Source organism: Manis pentadactyla, chromosome 9 (assembly GCF_030020395.1).
Source record: "Manis pentadactyla isolate mManPen7 chromosome 9, mManPen7.hap1, whole genome shotgun sequence".
NCBI lineage: Eukaryota > Metazoa > Chordata > Mammalia > Pholidota > Manidae > Manis > Manis pentadactyla.
This window is the reverse complement of record NC_080027.1, coordinates 53,282,433-53,296,365: the sequence shown is the minus strand read 5'-3', so window position 1 is coordinate 53,296,365 and position 13,933 is coordinate 53,282,433. Positions and strand designations below refer to the sequence as shown.

Below are 13,933 nucleotides of genomic sequence, written 5' to 3'. Positions count from 1 at the left end.
TTGATCCATTTCGAGTTTACTTTTGTGTATTGAGTTAGACAGTAATCCAGTTTCTTTCTCTTACATGTAGCTGTCCAGTTTTGCCTACACAAGTTGTAGAAGAGGCTTCCGTTTTCCCATTGTATTTCCATGGCTCCTTTATCGTATATTATTTAACCATATATGATTGGGTTTCTATCTGGGCACTCTATTCTGTTCCATTGAGCTGGGTCTGTTCTTGTGCCAGTACCAAATTGTCTTGATTACTGGCTTTGTAGTAGAGCTTGAAGTCAGGAAGTGTAATGCCCCCAGCTTTATTCTTCCTTCTCAGGACTATTTTGGCTATTTGGGGTCTTTTTTGGTTCCATATGAATTTTAGAACTATTTGTTCTAGTTCATTGAAAAATCCTAGTTTTGCTACAGATAAAATCTGTAGATTGTTTTAGGCAGGATGCCCATTCTGACAATATTAATTCTTCTATCCATGAGCACAGGATGTATTTCCATTTATTGGTGTCTTCTTTAATTTCTCTCATGAGTATCTTGTAATTTTCAGAGTATAGGTCTTTCACCTCCTTGGTTAGGTTTACTACTAGATATTTTGTTCTTTTTGATGCAATTGTGAATGGAATTGTTTTCCTGATTTCTTTTTCTGCTAGTTCATCACTAGTTTATAGGAATGCCACAGATTTCTGTGTATTGATTTTGTATCCTGCAACTTTGCTGACTTCAGTTATTAATTATAGTAGCTCTGGGGTGGATTCTTTAGTTTTTATGTACAATATTATGTCATCTGCAAACAGCGACAGTTTAACTTGTTTCTTGCCAATGTGGATGCCTTTTATTTCTTTGTGTTGTCTGATTGCCATGGCTGGACCTCCAATACTGTGTTGAATAAAAGTGAGGAGCGTGGGCATCCTTGTCTTGTTCCTGATCTTAGAGGAAAAGCTTTCAGGTTCTCACTGTTAAGTATGATGTTGGCTGTGGGTTTGTCATATATGACCTTTATTATGTTGAGGTACATGCCCTCTCTACCCATTTTGTTGATAGTTTTTGTCATGAATGGATGTTGAATTTTGTCAAATGCTTTTTCAGCATCTATGGAGATGATCATGTGATTTTGTCCTTTTTTTTGATGTGATGTGTGATGTTGATGGATTTTCAAATATTGTACCATCCTTGCATCCCTGGAATAAATCCTGCTTGATCATGATGGATGATCTTTTTGATGTATTTTTTAATTCGGTTTGCTAATATTTTGTTGAGTATTTTTACATCTGTGTTCATCAAGGATATTGGTCTGTAATTTTCTTTTTTTGTGGTGTCTTTGCCTGGTTTTGGTAGTAGAGTGATGCTGGTCTCATAGAATGAGTTTGGAAGTATTCCCTCCTCTTCTACTTTTTGGAGAACATTAAGGAGGATAAGTATGAGGTCTTCACTAAATGTTTGGTAAAATTCAGCAGTGAAGCCATCTGGACCAGGGTTTTTGTTCTTAGGTAGCTTTTGATTACCAGTTTATTTTCATTGCTGGTAATTGGTCTGTTCAGATTTTCTGTTTCTTTCTGGGTCAACTTTGGAAGGTTATATTTTTCTAGAAAGTTGTCCATTTCTTCTAGGTTATCTAATTTATTAGCATTTAATTTTTCATAGTATTTTCTAATAATTCTTTGTATTTCTGTGGTGTCTATAGTGATTTTTTCTTTCTCATTTGTGATTCTGTTTATGTGTGTAGGTTCTCTTTTTTTCTTGATACGTCTGGCTAGGGGTTTATCTATTTTGTTAATTTTCTCAAAGAACATCTCCTGCTTTCATTGATTCTTTCTATTGTTTTATGCTTTTCTATTTTATTCTTCTGCCTCGTGTTAGGAGATCTGTGCATCTCCATGGCCTGAAAGACTATTTCCTTCCCCAGATTGGTGAAGTTTTCAGCAATTACCTCCTCAAAGACACTTTCTCTCTCTTCTTCTTCTGGTACCCCTATAATGCAAATATCATTCTATTTGGATTGGTCACAGAGTTCTCTTAATATTCTTTAATTCCTAGAGATCCTTTTCTCTGTGCCTCAGCTTCTTTGTGTTTCTGTTTTCTAGTTTCTATTTCATTTACCATCTCCTCTACTTCCTCTTATCTGCTTTTAAATCCGTCCATTGACTGTTTCATTTCAGATACTGTATTTTTCAAAGTTTCTGTTTGTTTCTCGAATTTCTCCCTTAGGTCTTGAATATTTTTCTGTAGCTCTGTGAGCATGTTTATAATTTTTATTTTGAAATCTTTTTCAGGAAGATTGGTTAGTTCGGTTTCACTTGCCCTCTTTCTGGTGTTTGTGGGATTTTGGTTTGTACCAGGTTCTTCTGGTGTTTCATGTTTGTAATAATAACTTGATGTAGGCAGCACCCTATGGTGCCTAAAAGCTCTACTCTCTGGAGCTGCTCTGTTCTTGGAGTGATGGTGGGGTTTGTAGGCGAGTGGCCCTGGTGCCTGCTGGGAGGAAAGAGCCCTTTTCTGCTTCCTGACTGCAGTGCCTGCCTCTACTGCAAGGGCTAGTGGACTGAGCTTGCAGGAAGGAGCCTCTATGCTATGCCGTAGTAGGTGACATAGGCAGGGCTGCCCTCTGGATGGCCTGGCGCAATGGCGGGGACAGCAGGTTTTTGAGCCAGTGGTGGCTGGGTAGAAGGAGTGGCAGGCTGTATATCTGGGTGTGAGGCCTTAGGACTGCATTGCCAGCCAGGGGGGATAGAGCACCTGAAGCTCCTTAAAGTTCCCAACCAGCTGGGCTGAGTGTGCTGTGACAATTTTATTCACCTGTCCTTTCTCCCAAGCAGCAATTTGTGCAATCCTTGCCCCTTTAGTTGCCCTCTCGCTGTTAAAAAGTCTCTCAGAGTGCATGCCTTTCTTTTATCACAGAGTGGCTGGTTGTGGGTACCTGTTCTCCCAAGTGGCTGGAATCTCAGTCTCTGAGTATTCTACCTGTCTTAGCTTTCCAACCCCACTAATCTCCAAAGCACCATGTAATGTAGGTTCGTGTTCCCAGAGCAGATCTCCAGGGCTGGGTGTTCAGCAGTCCTAGGCTTGGGTCCTGCCAGATCACGGCTTTGGTACTTTACCCTTTTCTGTGAGGTCTTCTCTTTTCCCCAGATGTAGGCAGTCTGTCGCAGCCTTCTTTCCTGTTGCCCTTTCAGGATTAGTTGTATTTGCTATATTTTCATATTATATATGGTTTTGGGAGGAGGTTTCTGTCTCACTTCTAACACTGCCATCTTTAAGCCTCTTCCTCATGCCTGGCAGTTTATTAGATTCTATACATTGTGAATTTTACCATATTTGGGGACTGGATATTTTTTGTGTTCTATTCATATCCTTGAACTCTGTTTTAGTATTCAGTTTACTTACTTGGAAATTGATTCTTTCAGGTTTTGCTGTTAAGATTTGTTAAATGTGATTAGAGCAGTGCTCAGTCTGGGCCTTATTCCCATTTCAGAGCCAAGACCTTTTAGATTTTCTCCCCAGTACCCTATGAATTACGTGGTTTTTCCAGCCTGACCTATTCCTGGGCACTGTTTCCTCTAGTCCTTTGAGTGGTTCTTTCCCCAGTCTCGTGTTGTTTGCTCACATGGTGTATGCTGATTGGTACTCAGCTCAGTATTCAAGGAAGATTGCAGATCTCTGAGGTTTTCTGCAGTTCCCTCTCAGGGGCTGTTTCCCAAGAACTCTAGCCACTTACAGTTCCCAGGCTCTTAATTCCATATCCTTAACTCAGAGGCCACCAGATTCTGCCTGGGTTTCATATCCCTGTGTTTACTCTGGAAACTCTCTTGAGATAGTTTTTTCAGTAGAAAGATAGTGGAAGTAGATTTTTTTTTTCCTGGTTGGTTTTAAGAGCCAAATGGCTGGTAAAGGCTGATAGGTTGCTTTTATTTCCTAGAAGTAATTGGTTCATGTATTGTGTTTATCTCATTTGTTTTCTGTTTTTCAGGGTTCACTCTTTTTCTTTGCCTGATGTACTTACTGTGTCTTGCAAACCATTGTTTCATACAGGGAAGTAAATTCAGTTCTTGTTAACTCTGTTTTGGCTAGAAGCAGTTGTTGGGGCTGATGTACCATCTCCTTATCTTAATTCATCTCAAACTCTTTTAAATACAACATGAAGCAGAGTTATCCCCTCTGAACTTGCTTGTGTTTATTTTCTTAGTACATATTAATTATTTCTGTCCTTAGAGTGTTTTCCTCATCTAAAATTATTTAATTAAGTAGAATAGGACATAATTATAGTCCTCCATGACATCTGATTTTGAAAGTCTGTTTCAGAGTACATTCCATTTGGGAATGAAAAGAAAGGATGGAAACGTATTATGACACCCTTTGCATTTATTTAAAATCTAAACAGTTTAGAAATGAAGGCAGTATTTCAGCAGAACATATAGCATTGCTTAATCTTTCAGCTATAGCATTGTCTGATAGAAATTCTTTTTCAATTAATCAGTCTACTTGGCCTTTATTCAATCAGAACATTTATTCTGCCTGTGTTTGCCTTAGTCATAGTTAAGTTTGTGCCTTGTCCATTAAATTGTCAATTAGGTTCATATTTAGAAATGAATATTATTAGCACATTTTAAACTTAACAGCTAGGATAAATTGAGGAGTTATTTTTTCCCAACATACAGTTCTTGTTCTAATATTTAGTATGTATTACTGTTATTCTAATAACATGTAATCTTTTCTTTGTCCTTCATTAGGGCATGAACCAGAAATTCCATTCTTTCTACTCTAAGGTTTTTAACATAAATGCAGTAGGATCTTTTGATTTGTTTTACGTAAAGAAAAAAAGTTTATTCCAAGGCTGCAATCTTACTCTGATTTTTTCAGTAGAAAGATAGTGGAAGTAGATTTTTTTTTTCCAGTTGGTTCTGAGAGCCAAATGGCTGGTAAAGGCTGATACGTTGCTTTTATTTCCTTGAAGTAACTCTTAGGGTAAATACGAAGTCAGCCGTGTCTTTGTAGTCTGTTATATTGAGGAGAAAACTGATTTTCATGATGAAAAACCACAAATAAAAAAACAAGGTGGTAGAGTTAAAAGCCAATAAAGGAGATGATCCTGTAGCACTCCCAAGATTTAAAATTGAATCATTAGGAAGATTAAATTTTAACTACTGTTGTTTTAGTGAAGGAGAACAGGGTAATATTATGGAGGGGGGCACTGAAATGAAACAAAGGCTTAGGTTACAGTATTTATTAGCATATCCAGTAAATACTGCGTGACTGAGTAAGTCTTATAATTTTGAACTTTAATATCCTCATCTGTCATAATGAAATAAACTAATATTTAATAATATAATAGGACTAAGCAGACTGATTATTCACAAAAGAATGGACGATTCTATTATGTCAGGTACATTGCTGGTCAGTTTATTTGTTGTAATTTGTTTAATCCTCATATTAAACTTAGAAAATAAATATAACCTATATTTTACAGATGAGGAAACTAAGGTACCAAAATGTTAAGTAACATTTGCCATGTTGAGCAATTAACTATGAAAGGACAGTTTGATTCTAAGTATTTACTCTAAGGCCATGAAGTTCCTTCTATTTCTATTTCTTCTCCTAGAAACTATAATGTGTTTAATACATGAGCCATGGTATTTGCTAAGATGGTAAAGTTCTAAATGCCCTAACTCTGGATCTCTCTCTTTTTTTTTTTTGTCAGTTTTCCTACCTGCAGTGTAGTCTGATTATTAAAACTTTATTTGTCAGCATCTAGTTCACCAGTGACTAACCCTAATCTACAGTGGTATCTTCTTCCTGTAAGATCTTAAAAGCATTTGTTATCTTTCACTCATTTATTAGTTATGTATTTGAGATTTATTTTGCATTTGAAATTTGGGGTAATTTTTGAATTGTTTAAATTTCTACGTGTTCACATATTTTTGCTACATTTAAATCATAAGCTCCTGGAGGGAGTTTCTCTACTAGCATGTAGCACAGTGTTGTTCACATAATACATATATCTTTATACATAATTGGGTGAATGAATGCTGTCAGCTACACTATTTTAGTTAGTTGTCATTCTGTTATTCACTTCTCATGGGCAAATTTATTTAAGATGTTTAAAAATTTTTAAGTGACTTTATACAGCTAAGCTTTTTAGAGAATTGCTTTTCAAAAATTTTGAAAAAGTTCAATCAAAATCAAAATGAGTTGATTGAAGTTAGCATGTAGACTTATTTGGGAGGGAGACCAGTGATTTTGCCCATACCTCAATTTTTTTAGTATTCCAGAAGTTGGTGCTTTTTCCTGTCTTCCCCCCTCCCCACCCCGCCAACCAAAGCATTGAAAAAGAACATTTAAGTAATATTTAGGAGTTCTGGGTGGTCATCACTGCTACTACTACTAAAATAAAAAATCAAATAACCTTAGTTTTCTCATACTTAAAAACTGAGTTGGATTATGTGATCTTTAAAGAAATAATGTTCCAGAATTTATGTAACTTACAAGTTTAATGTAAATTAGGTTTCAGAATTATAAAGTAGCATTTCATTCTTGCACATCAGAATATTAGTAGTTTTATAGGTTTGTTTTTCTTTTAAAGTGTTTGTCAGCTCATGTTCTACTTTCATGGTTAATTTTATTTTCTAACTTATCAGTACCCCCTCACGTGTTGCTAAAGGAGTTGTCAACCACACCAAAATGAGTCTACATAGTACTAGTGGGGGACATGAGAGATCGAGAGACAGACGGAGGTCCAGTGATAGATCACGAGATTCATCTCATGAAAGAACGGAATCTCAGCTTACTCCGTGTATTAGAAATGTTACTTCCCCAACACGACAGCACCATGTTGGTATGTAAAATCAACTAACCTTCCCGTTTTTAAAAGCATGCATATACCTTTTTAAAGTAGTAATGACAATGAATTATGCCTAATTCTTCAGATAAAATTAACTTCTATTCACCTGCATTTGTTTTAGCTTAGCTTGGGTCTTGCTGTGAACAAACAACTTATTAAGTGAAACGTAAAAGTGAAATTTTTTGAGTCTTGCACAGTCTTAGAAGCAGTTTGTAAAGCATTTAGAACTGTGATATGTGGAATTTAAAAATCTTTCAAATTGGTTTTTATGGGATATATAGCAATGATTTATTTTAAAATAGTTTGTAGTAATCTGTTGATAGAATCCTTGGTTGATCATACTAAAAAACGGCAATGAAAGCTAGAACATGATGAAGTAATTTATTTTGATCTTTGACGTTTTAAATTTAATAATGAAAATATGGAAGATCATTGGGAAAGCATGAAATGTTTTTTCTTGATAACTAGCCCAGATCTTTTTCTTCCTTTCCTACCCAATATTATAAATGAACATTATTATGCCAAGGTGAATGTATTGTGTGACTATAAGGCACTAGTCTGAAGCAGAGGTGTCTAAGAAATTTGAGCTTGCTAATTTACGTTTACCTCTGGGGAAGGGGCAGTGAAATACTTTGCCTTAACTATTTGAGGTAATTTCTGATTGTTATAAATTAAAATCACTTACTTTAGTGTTTAATTATGCAAAGAAGTTGTCAATATCTAAGGAGGTTCTTAAAATTGGACTAGTACTGATAAACCAAAAATCAACAAGAGTATAAATAAAAATTGAGCATTTGTTTATATGCAAAGTTCAGTATCTGGGAAGAGAATAGGTGGATGTAATAAATTACTTTATTCAGCAAATTTTGCTTTTGGGATGCTACCAGCACTGTGGAAAAGGAAGTGCGTGAGTATCTCTGGATATACAACAAATCTAATTGTATAATCAGTAGAGCTGTGCAGAGTGTTCTAAGTAGCCTGAGTCATGGAGGAATTTGGCAAAAGCTGATGAAACTGATGAGTTGGAGGTACATTTTTAGGTCATCTTTAGAGTTCAGTGATCTAGCCTCTAAAGGGAACTTAATGATAAAAATGTAGTTTTAATTTCCCTTTTGTGAAATATTGGAACAGCTAAAGAGAATTTTCTGAATTTTAACTATTCCTACCTATTAAAATTATAGATAATAATTATATGATCCTATAAAATTTGTAGCAGTGCTTTATTTAACAAAAGTGAGAATGAAAAGAAAGCCATGTATCATCAGCTATTAAGACCATTTTATTTGGTGAACATTAAAAGTAATTTGAAAAAATAAATACTTCCCATTTCTTCCTTTGAGACCTTCCTTTTGTAATGTAAATTGATGGTTTGGGGATGCCCTTATTAACATAGTGAGATTCCAAAGTTTGTACTTGTGTTCTCAGAGTAGTTTAATACTTTTTTGGATAATTTAGATTGGTATTCTTATTAATCTTTTATTAATTTTCAATGCTTATTTGACTTGTGAGAATATTCTGTTTCTTGGGTTTTTTTATATTTTTAAGTAGAGTAATAACATAAAATTTACCTTAATTTTGATCTTAGTCTTGGTCAACATTAGTCAGTATAAATCTTCTTAAAAGTCTACAAAAATTAATTATTTTAGAAAATATTTTGATGTTCTAGGTTTTTCCCCTGTGAGAAAAATTAATATGGTTTCTGTGAAAATGTTATTTAAAGTCAGGAAGCCGCAATTTAAAACAACTTTTTCTAAATCAGAGATTTTAAAAGATACATATAGATCTTGAATTTTTTAAAAGAAAGTTTGCACAACTATGACATTTTTATTTCAGAACGAGAAAAAGATCACAGTTCCTCTCGTCCAAGTAGTCCTCGACCTCAGAAAGCATCTCCAAATGGTTCCAGTAGCAGTGCTGGTAACAGTAGCAGGAACAGTAGTCAGTCAAGTTCCGATGGCAGCTGTAAGGCGTCTGGGGAGATGGTGTTTGTATATGAAAACGCAAAAGAGGGAGCCCGGAGTGTACGAACATCAGAACGAGTGACGCTAATAGTGGATAACACTAGATTTGTTGTGGACCCATCCATTTTTACTGCACAGCCAAACACAATGTTGGGCAGGTTCGTATTATGCCAGTTTTTTCTATTATTAATTATAGCACTTTCCCATTATTTTCTTTTTTTTCATTTTAATTTTACAGTAATTTTCTGTTAGAATGTAGTGCTCTATTTTACAGATAGAAGGACTGAGCTTTGGAAGTTGAATACTTGCTCAAATTAATACAGCCAGAAAAAAAACGGATCTTGAACTTGATTTTATTTCTATTGATCTTTGCTGTACAAATAAGAATAACAAATATATTAATTAATTAAGATACTAAAAGATCTCTACAGGTTGAAACCATAGATTATCTCTAACAAGGTGAATTTAACAGTGATAATGTTTTTTTTCACTTGGGGCTACTAAAGTCAACCACTGAATACAAGTACCAGCATTGTTTAAAGAAACAAAACCCCAAACTTTGGTTAACTGAAAGTCAGCATGAGTTTTCAGTTTGATGTAGAGACTTTAAAAAAAAATGTGAACAGTTAGCAGAGTGAAGGAGAAATAATAGTCATCTTCCAATCTGTACTGGTCCAGAGTAATAGATTAATGTGAACTGCAGTCAGTCTTAAGAATGACACAGACCATGTAGACATGATTTTTCATTGTGTCCAAAAACACCTTCTAGGATCAAATCTATTTAGGATCTAGTATCTTTTAATTGTAAAATTAGTGTCTTTTTCTGTTCATGCTAGTTTAAAATGAAGGGGCATATAAATGGAATAGAAGTTTGCATGAGGTAAAGAACTTGTGGTTTTTTCTAGGTTGCTTGTAACTATTTGGATGCCTTTGTGTGTATGTATAATAATTTGTCAGTATCTGTGAATACAGAATAAATGCTAACATATGATACAGTATGCATTTTGAGTAGGTAAAGTTTCCTTTTAATTTGGCACTAGACTTTCCATCTGTGAGAAAAAAATGCTTGAAATACAGGCTTTTATGTATTTTTAGTAGCATACAGGAAGATTATTGATGGAAACTATTTGGAGGATTACTTGACACTATTAATACTTTATATTTTTACCTAAATTTTAAAGAAACACAATTAAAAAGTAGATATTTGAATTTTTGCTTTAGTTGTTAGGCTACATTTTCTTATAACAAAATCCCAAAAGATTTGTGTATCTTTGTGTGTCCATATTGGTCTTAAAAACATAGCTTTCCCCTTTTGTTAAAAATACAGATATTTGAGAAAATACTTCTGTATGACATTTGATTCCCAAAAGGCTGTCCTTGTCTTCTTTTTTAAATCATTGAAGGCTTCTTTTCATGTCAGTTGACTACAGCGTATCTTTGGGAGTGAAAATTAATATTCATGGAAATTGTCAAAAGCACTTGGCATTCTTTTGGAGACTTTGAAATGAAAAAGCTTTTTGTTCTTTATGTGTCATAACAAAAGAGGAAGCCATTTAAATTGGGAAATTGTTTGGTAGAATACTTAGATCAGCCATATTTACTTTAGGAATGGTGGTATCGTTGAATTCAGAGGTTCAATTTCCTTTAATCACAATTTAAAAATTTTCTTAGAATTAATGCTTTAAACTTTTCAATTTGAAGCACGTAGATTGCAAAATGCGTCTTTTCTGAATAGTTACTATTAAAGGGCCAATTTAATAGTTACTATTAAAGTGACTTGAAAAAAATAGAAATCCTTTTGTGTTTTCTTTATGTAATAATTAATATTAAAAGCTTTCTACTTATTTATTTAAACTTTCATTCTCCTCTTAAATTCTTCATTCCTCCCTATCCCAACATTTGATTGCATATTTTTCAATTCTAGGATGCAAATGCAAGAATTTTGAGCAAGATTTCTTATATTTATAGGTAATACTGTGAAAAGTAAAACAACCTGATATGGCTACTCTCTTACCATTTCCTAGTTTAGATTACCTTATGTGCAACATTATAGCATCAATTTTGCAATAAAGACAGCAGTTTTAAGAAAAAGGCCCAGTGGTTTCCCTTTTCCTTTTTTTTGTTCTAGTAAGATTAGTATAAAAATCACCTTTCCCTCTAGACTGTTTCCCTCTAAATTTTTTTTTTTTCTGAGAAGGGGCTAGAAAGTTCTAACATTCTTTAGCTACTGAATTTTATCAATTGATTTTGTTTGCTTATAGGGAATCTATACTACTGTTCCCTTCCATCAGAAAGGTAACACTTTAAATATTCCTTCATTTACTATACTTGCCAGAATAAATTTACAATAAAAATTCTTTAATTTAACGATATAATTTAATGCTTAAATTGTAATTCCTATTTACTTTTTCTTAAATTCATTTTATTATCATTAATCTACAATTACATGATGAACATTATGGTTACTAGATTCCCCCCCCCCATTATCAAGTCCCCACCACATACACCATTACAGTCACTATCCATAAGCGTAGTAAGATGCTGTAGACTCACTACTTGTCTTCTCTGTGTTGCACATCCCTCCCTATGCCCCCCTAACATTATACATGCTAATCGTAAGGCCCCCTATCTTTTTCCCTGCCCTTATTCCTCCCTTCCCATCCCTCCTGCCCAGTCCCTTTCCCTTTGGTAACCGTTAGTCCATTCTTGGGTTCTGTGATTCTGCTGCTGTTTTGTTCCTTCAGTTTTTCTTTGTTCTTATATCCACATATGAGTGAAATCATTTGGTACTTGTCTTTCTCCACCTGGATTATTTCACTGAGCATATTACCCTCTAGCTCCATCCATGTTGTTGCAAATGGTAGGATTTGTTTTCTTATGGCTGAATAATATTCCATTGTGTATATGTACCACATCTTCTTTATCCATTCATCTATTGATGGACACTTAGCTTGCTTCCATTTCTTGGCTATTGTAAATAATGCTGCGATAAACACAGGGGTGCATCTGTCTTTTTCAAACTGGGCTGCTGCATTCTTGGGGAAATTCCTAGAAGTGGAATTCCTGGGTCAAATGGTATTTCTATTTTGAGATTTTTCAGGAACCTCCATACTGCTTTCCACAATGGTTGAACTAATTTGCATTCCCACCAGCAGTGTAGGAGGGTTCCCCTTTCTCCACAACCTCGCCAACATTTGTTGTTGTTTGTCTTTTGGATGGTGGCCATCCTTATTGGTGTGAGGTGATAGCTCATTGTGGTTTTAATTTGCATTTCTCTGATGACTAGCGATGTGGAGCATCTTTTCATGTGTCTGTTGGCCATCTGAATTTCTTCTTTGGAGAACTGTCTATTCAGCTCCTCTGCCCATTTTTTAATTGGATTATTTGCTTTTTGTTTGTTGAGGTACGGGAGTTCTTTATATATTTTGGATGTCAACCCTTTATCGGATCTGTCAGTTATGAATATATTCTCCCATACTGTAGGGTACCTTTTTGTTTTATTGGTGGTGTCCTTTGCTGTACAAAAGCTTTTCAGCTTGATATAGCCCCACTTGTTCATTTTTGCTTATGTTACCCGTGCCTGGGGAGATATGTTCATGAAGAAGTTGCTCATGTTTATGTCCAAGAGATTTTTGCCTATGTCTTTTTTTTAAGAGTTTTATGGTTTCATGACTAACATTCAGGTCTTTGATCCATTTTGAATTTACTTTTGTGTATGGGGTTAGACAGTGATCCAGTTTCATTCTCTTACATATAGCTGTCCAGTTTTGCCACCATCTGTTGAAGAGACTGTCATTTCCCCATTGTATGTCCATGACTCCTTTATCATATATCAATTGACCATATATGTTTGGGTTAATATCTGGGGTCTCTATTCTGTTCCACTGGTCTGTGGCTCTGTTCTTGTGCCAGTACCAAACTGTCTTGATTACTGTGGCTCTGTAGTAGAGCTTGAAGTTGGGGAACGAGATCCCCCCCTCTTTATTTTTCCTTCTCAGGATTGCTTTGGCTATTTTGGGTCTTTGGTGTTTGCATATGAATTTCTGAACTATTTGTTCTAGTTCGTTGAAGAATGTTGTTGGTAATTTGATAGGGATTGCATCAAATCTGTATATTGCTTTGGGCAGGATAGCTATTTTGACGATATTAATTCTTCCTAGCCAGGAACGTGGGATGAGTTTCCATTTGTTAGTGTCCTCTTTAATTTCTCTTAAGAATGTCTTATAGTTTTCAGGGTATAGGTCTTTCACTTCCTTGGTAAGGTTTATTCCTAAGTATTTTATTCTTTTTGATGTAGTTGTGAATGGAATTGTTTTCCTGATTTCTCTTTCTAGTAGTTCATTGTTGGTGTATAGGAAAGCCACAGATTTCTGTGTGTTAATTTTGTATCCTGCAACTTTGCTGTATTCTGATAGCAGTTCTAGTAGTTTTGAAGTGGAATCTTTAGGGTTTTTTATGTACAATATCATGTCATCTGCAAATAGTGACAGTTTAACTTCCTCTTTACCAATTTGGATTCCTTGTATTTCTTTGTTTTGTCTAATTGCCGTGGCTAGGACCTCCAGTACTATGTTGAATAACAGTGGGGAGAGTGGGCATCCCTATCTTGTTCCCAATCTCAGAGGAAAAGCTTTCAGCTTTTCACTGTTCAGTATGATAGATGGCCTTTATTATGTTGAGGTACCTGCCCTCTATACCCATTTTGTTGAGAGTTTTTATCATGAATGGATGTTGAATTTTGTCGAATGCTTTTTCAGCATCTATGGAGATGATCATATGGTTTTTGTCTTTCTTTTTGTTTATGTGGTGGATGATGTTGATGGATTTTCGAATGTTGTACCATCCTTGCATCCCTGGAATGAATCCCACTTGGTCGTGGTGTATGATCCTTTTGATATATTTTTGAATTCGGTTTGCTAATATTTTATTGAGTATTTTTCCATCTATGTTTATCAGGGATATTGGTCTGTAATTTTCTTTTTTGGTGGGGTCTTTGCAGGGTTTTGGTATTAGGGTGATGTTGGCTTCATAGAATGGGTTTGGGAGTATTCCCTCCTCTTCTATTTTTTGGAAAACTTTAAGGTGAATGGGTGTTATATCTTCTCTGTATGTCTGATAAAATTCCGAGGTAAATCCATCTGGCCCGGGGTTT

General features: G+C 35.1%; 1 protein-coding gene across 2 annotated transcripts in view; it reads left to right on the top strand.

The window, feature by feature from the left end:
- BTBD10 (BTB domain containing 10) overlaps nt 1-13,933 on the top strand; it is a 74,952-nt gene that overhangs the window by 35,039 nt on the left and 25,980 nt on the right. For both annotated transcript variants that reach the window (XM_036918055.2, XM_036918053.2), the window contains 2 exons: nt 6,618-6,814; nt 8,654-8,939. In XM_036918055.2, the coding sequence (XP_036773950.2) occupies nt 6,618-6,814; nt 8,654-8,939 (483 nt within the window). The remainder of the gene's footprint in view (nt 1-6,617; nt 6,815-8,653; nt 8,940-13,933) is intronic.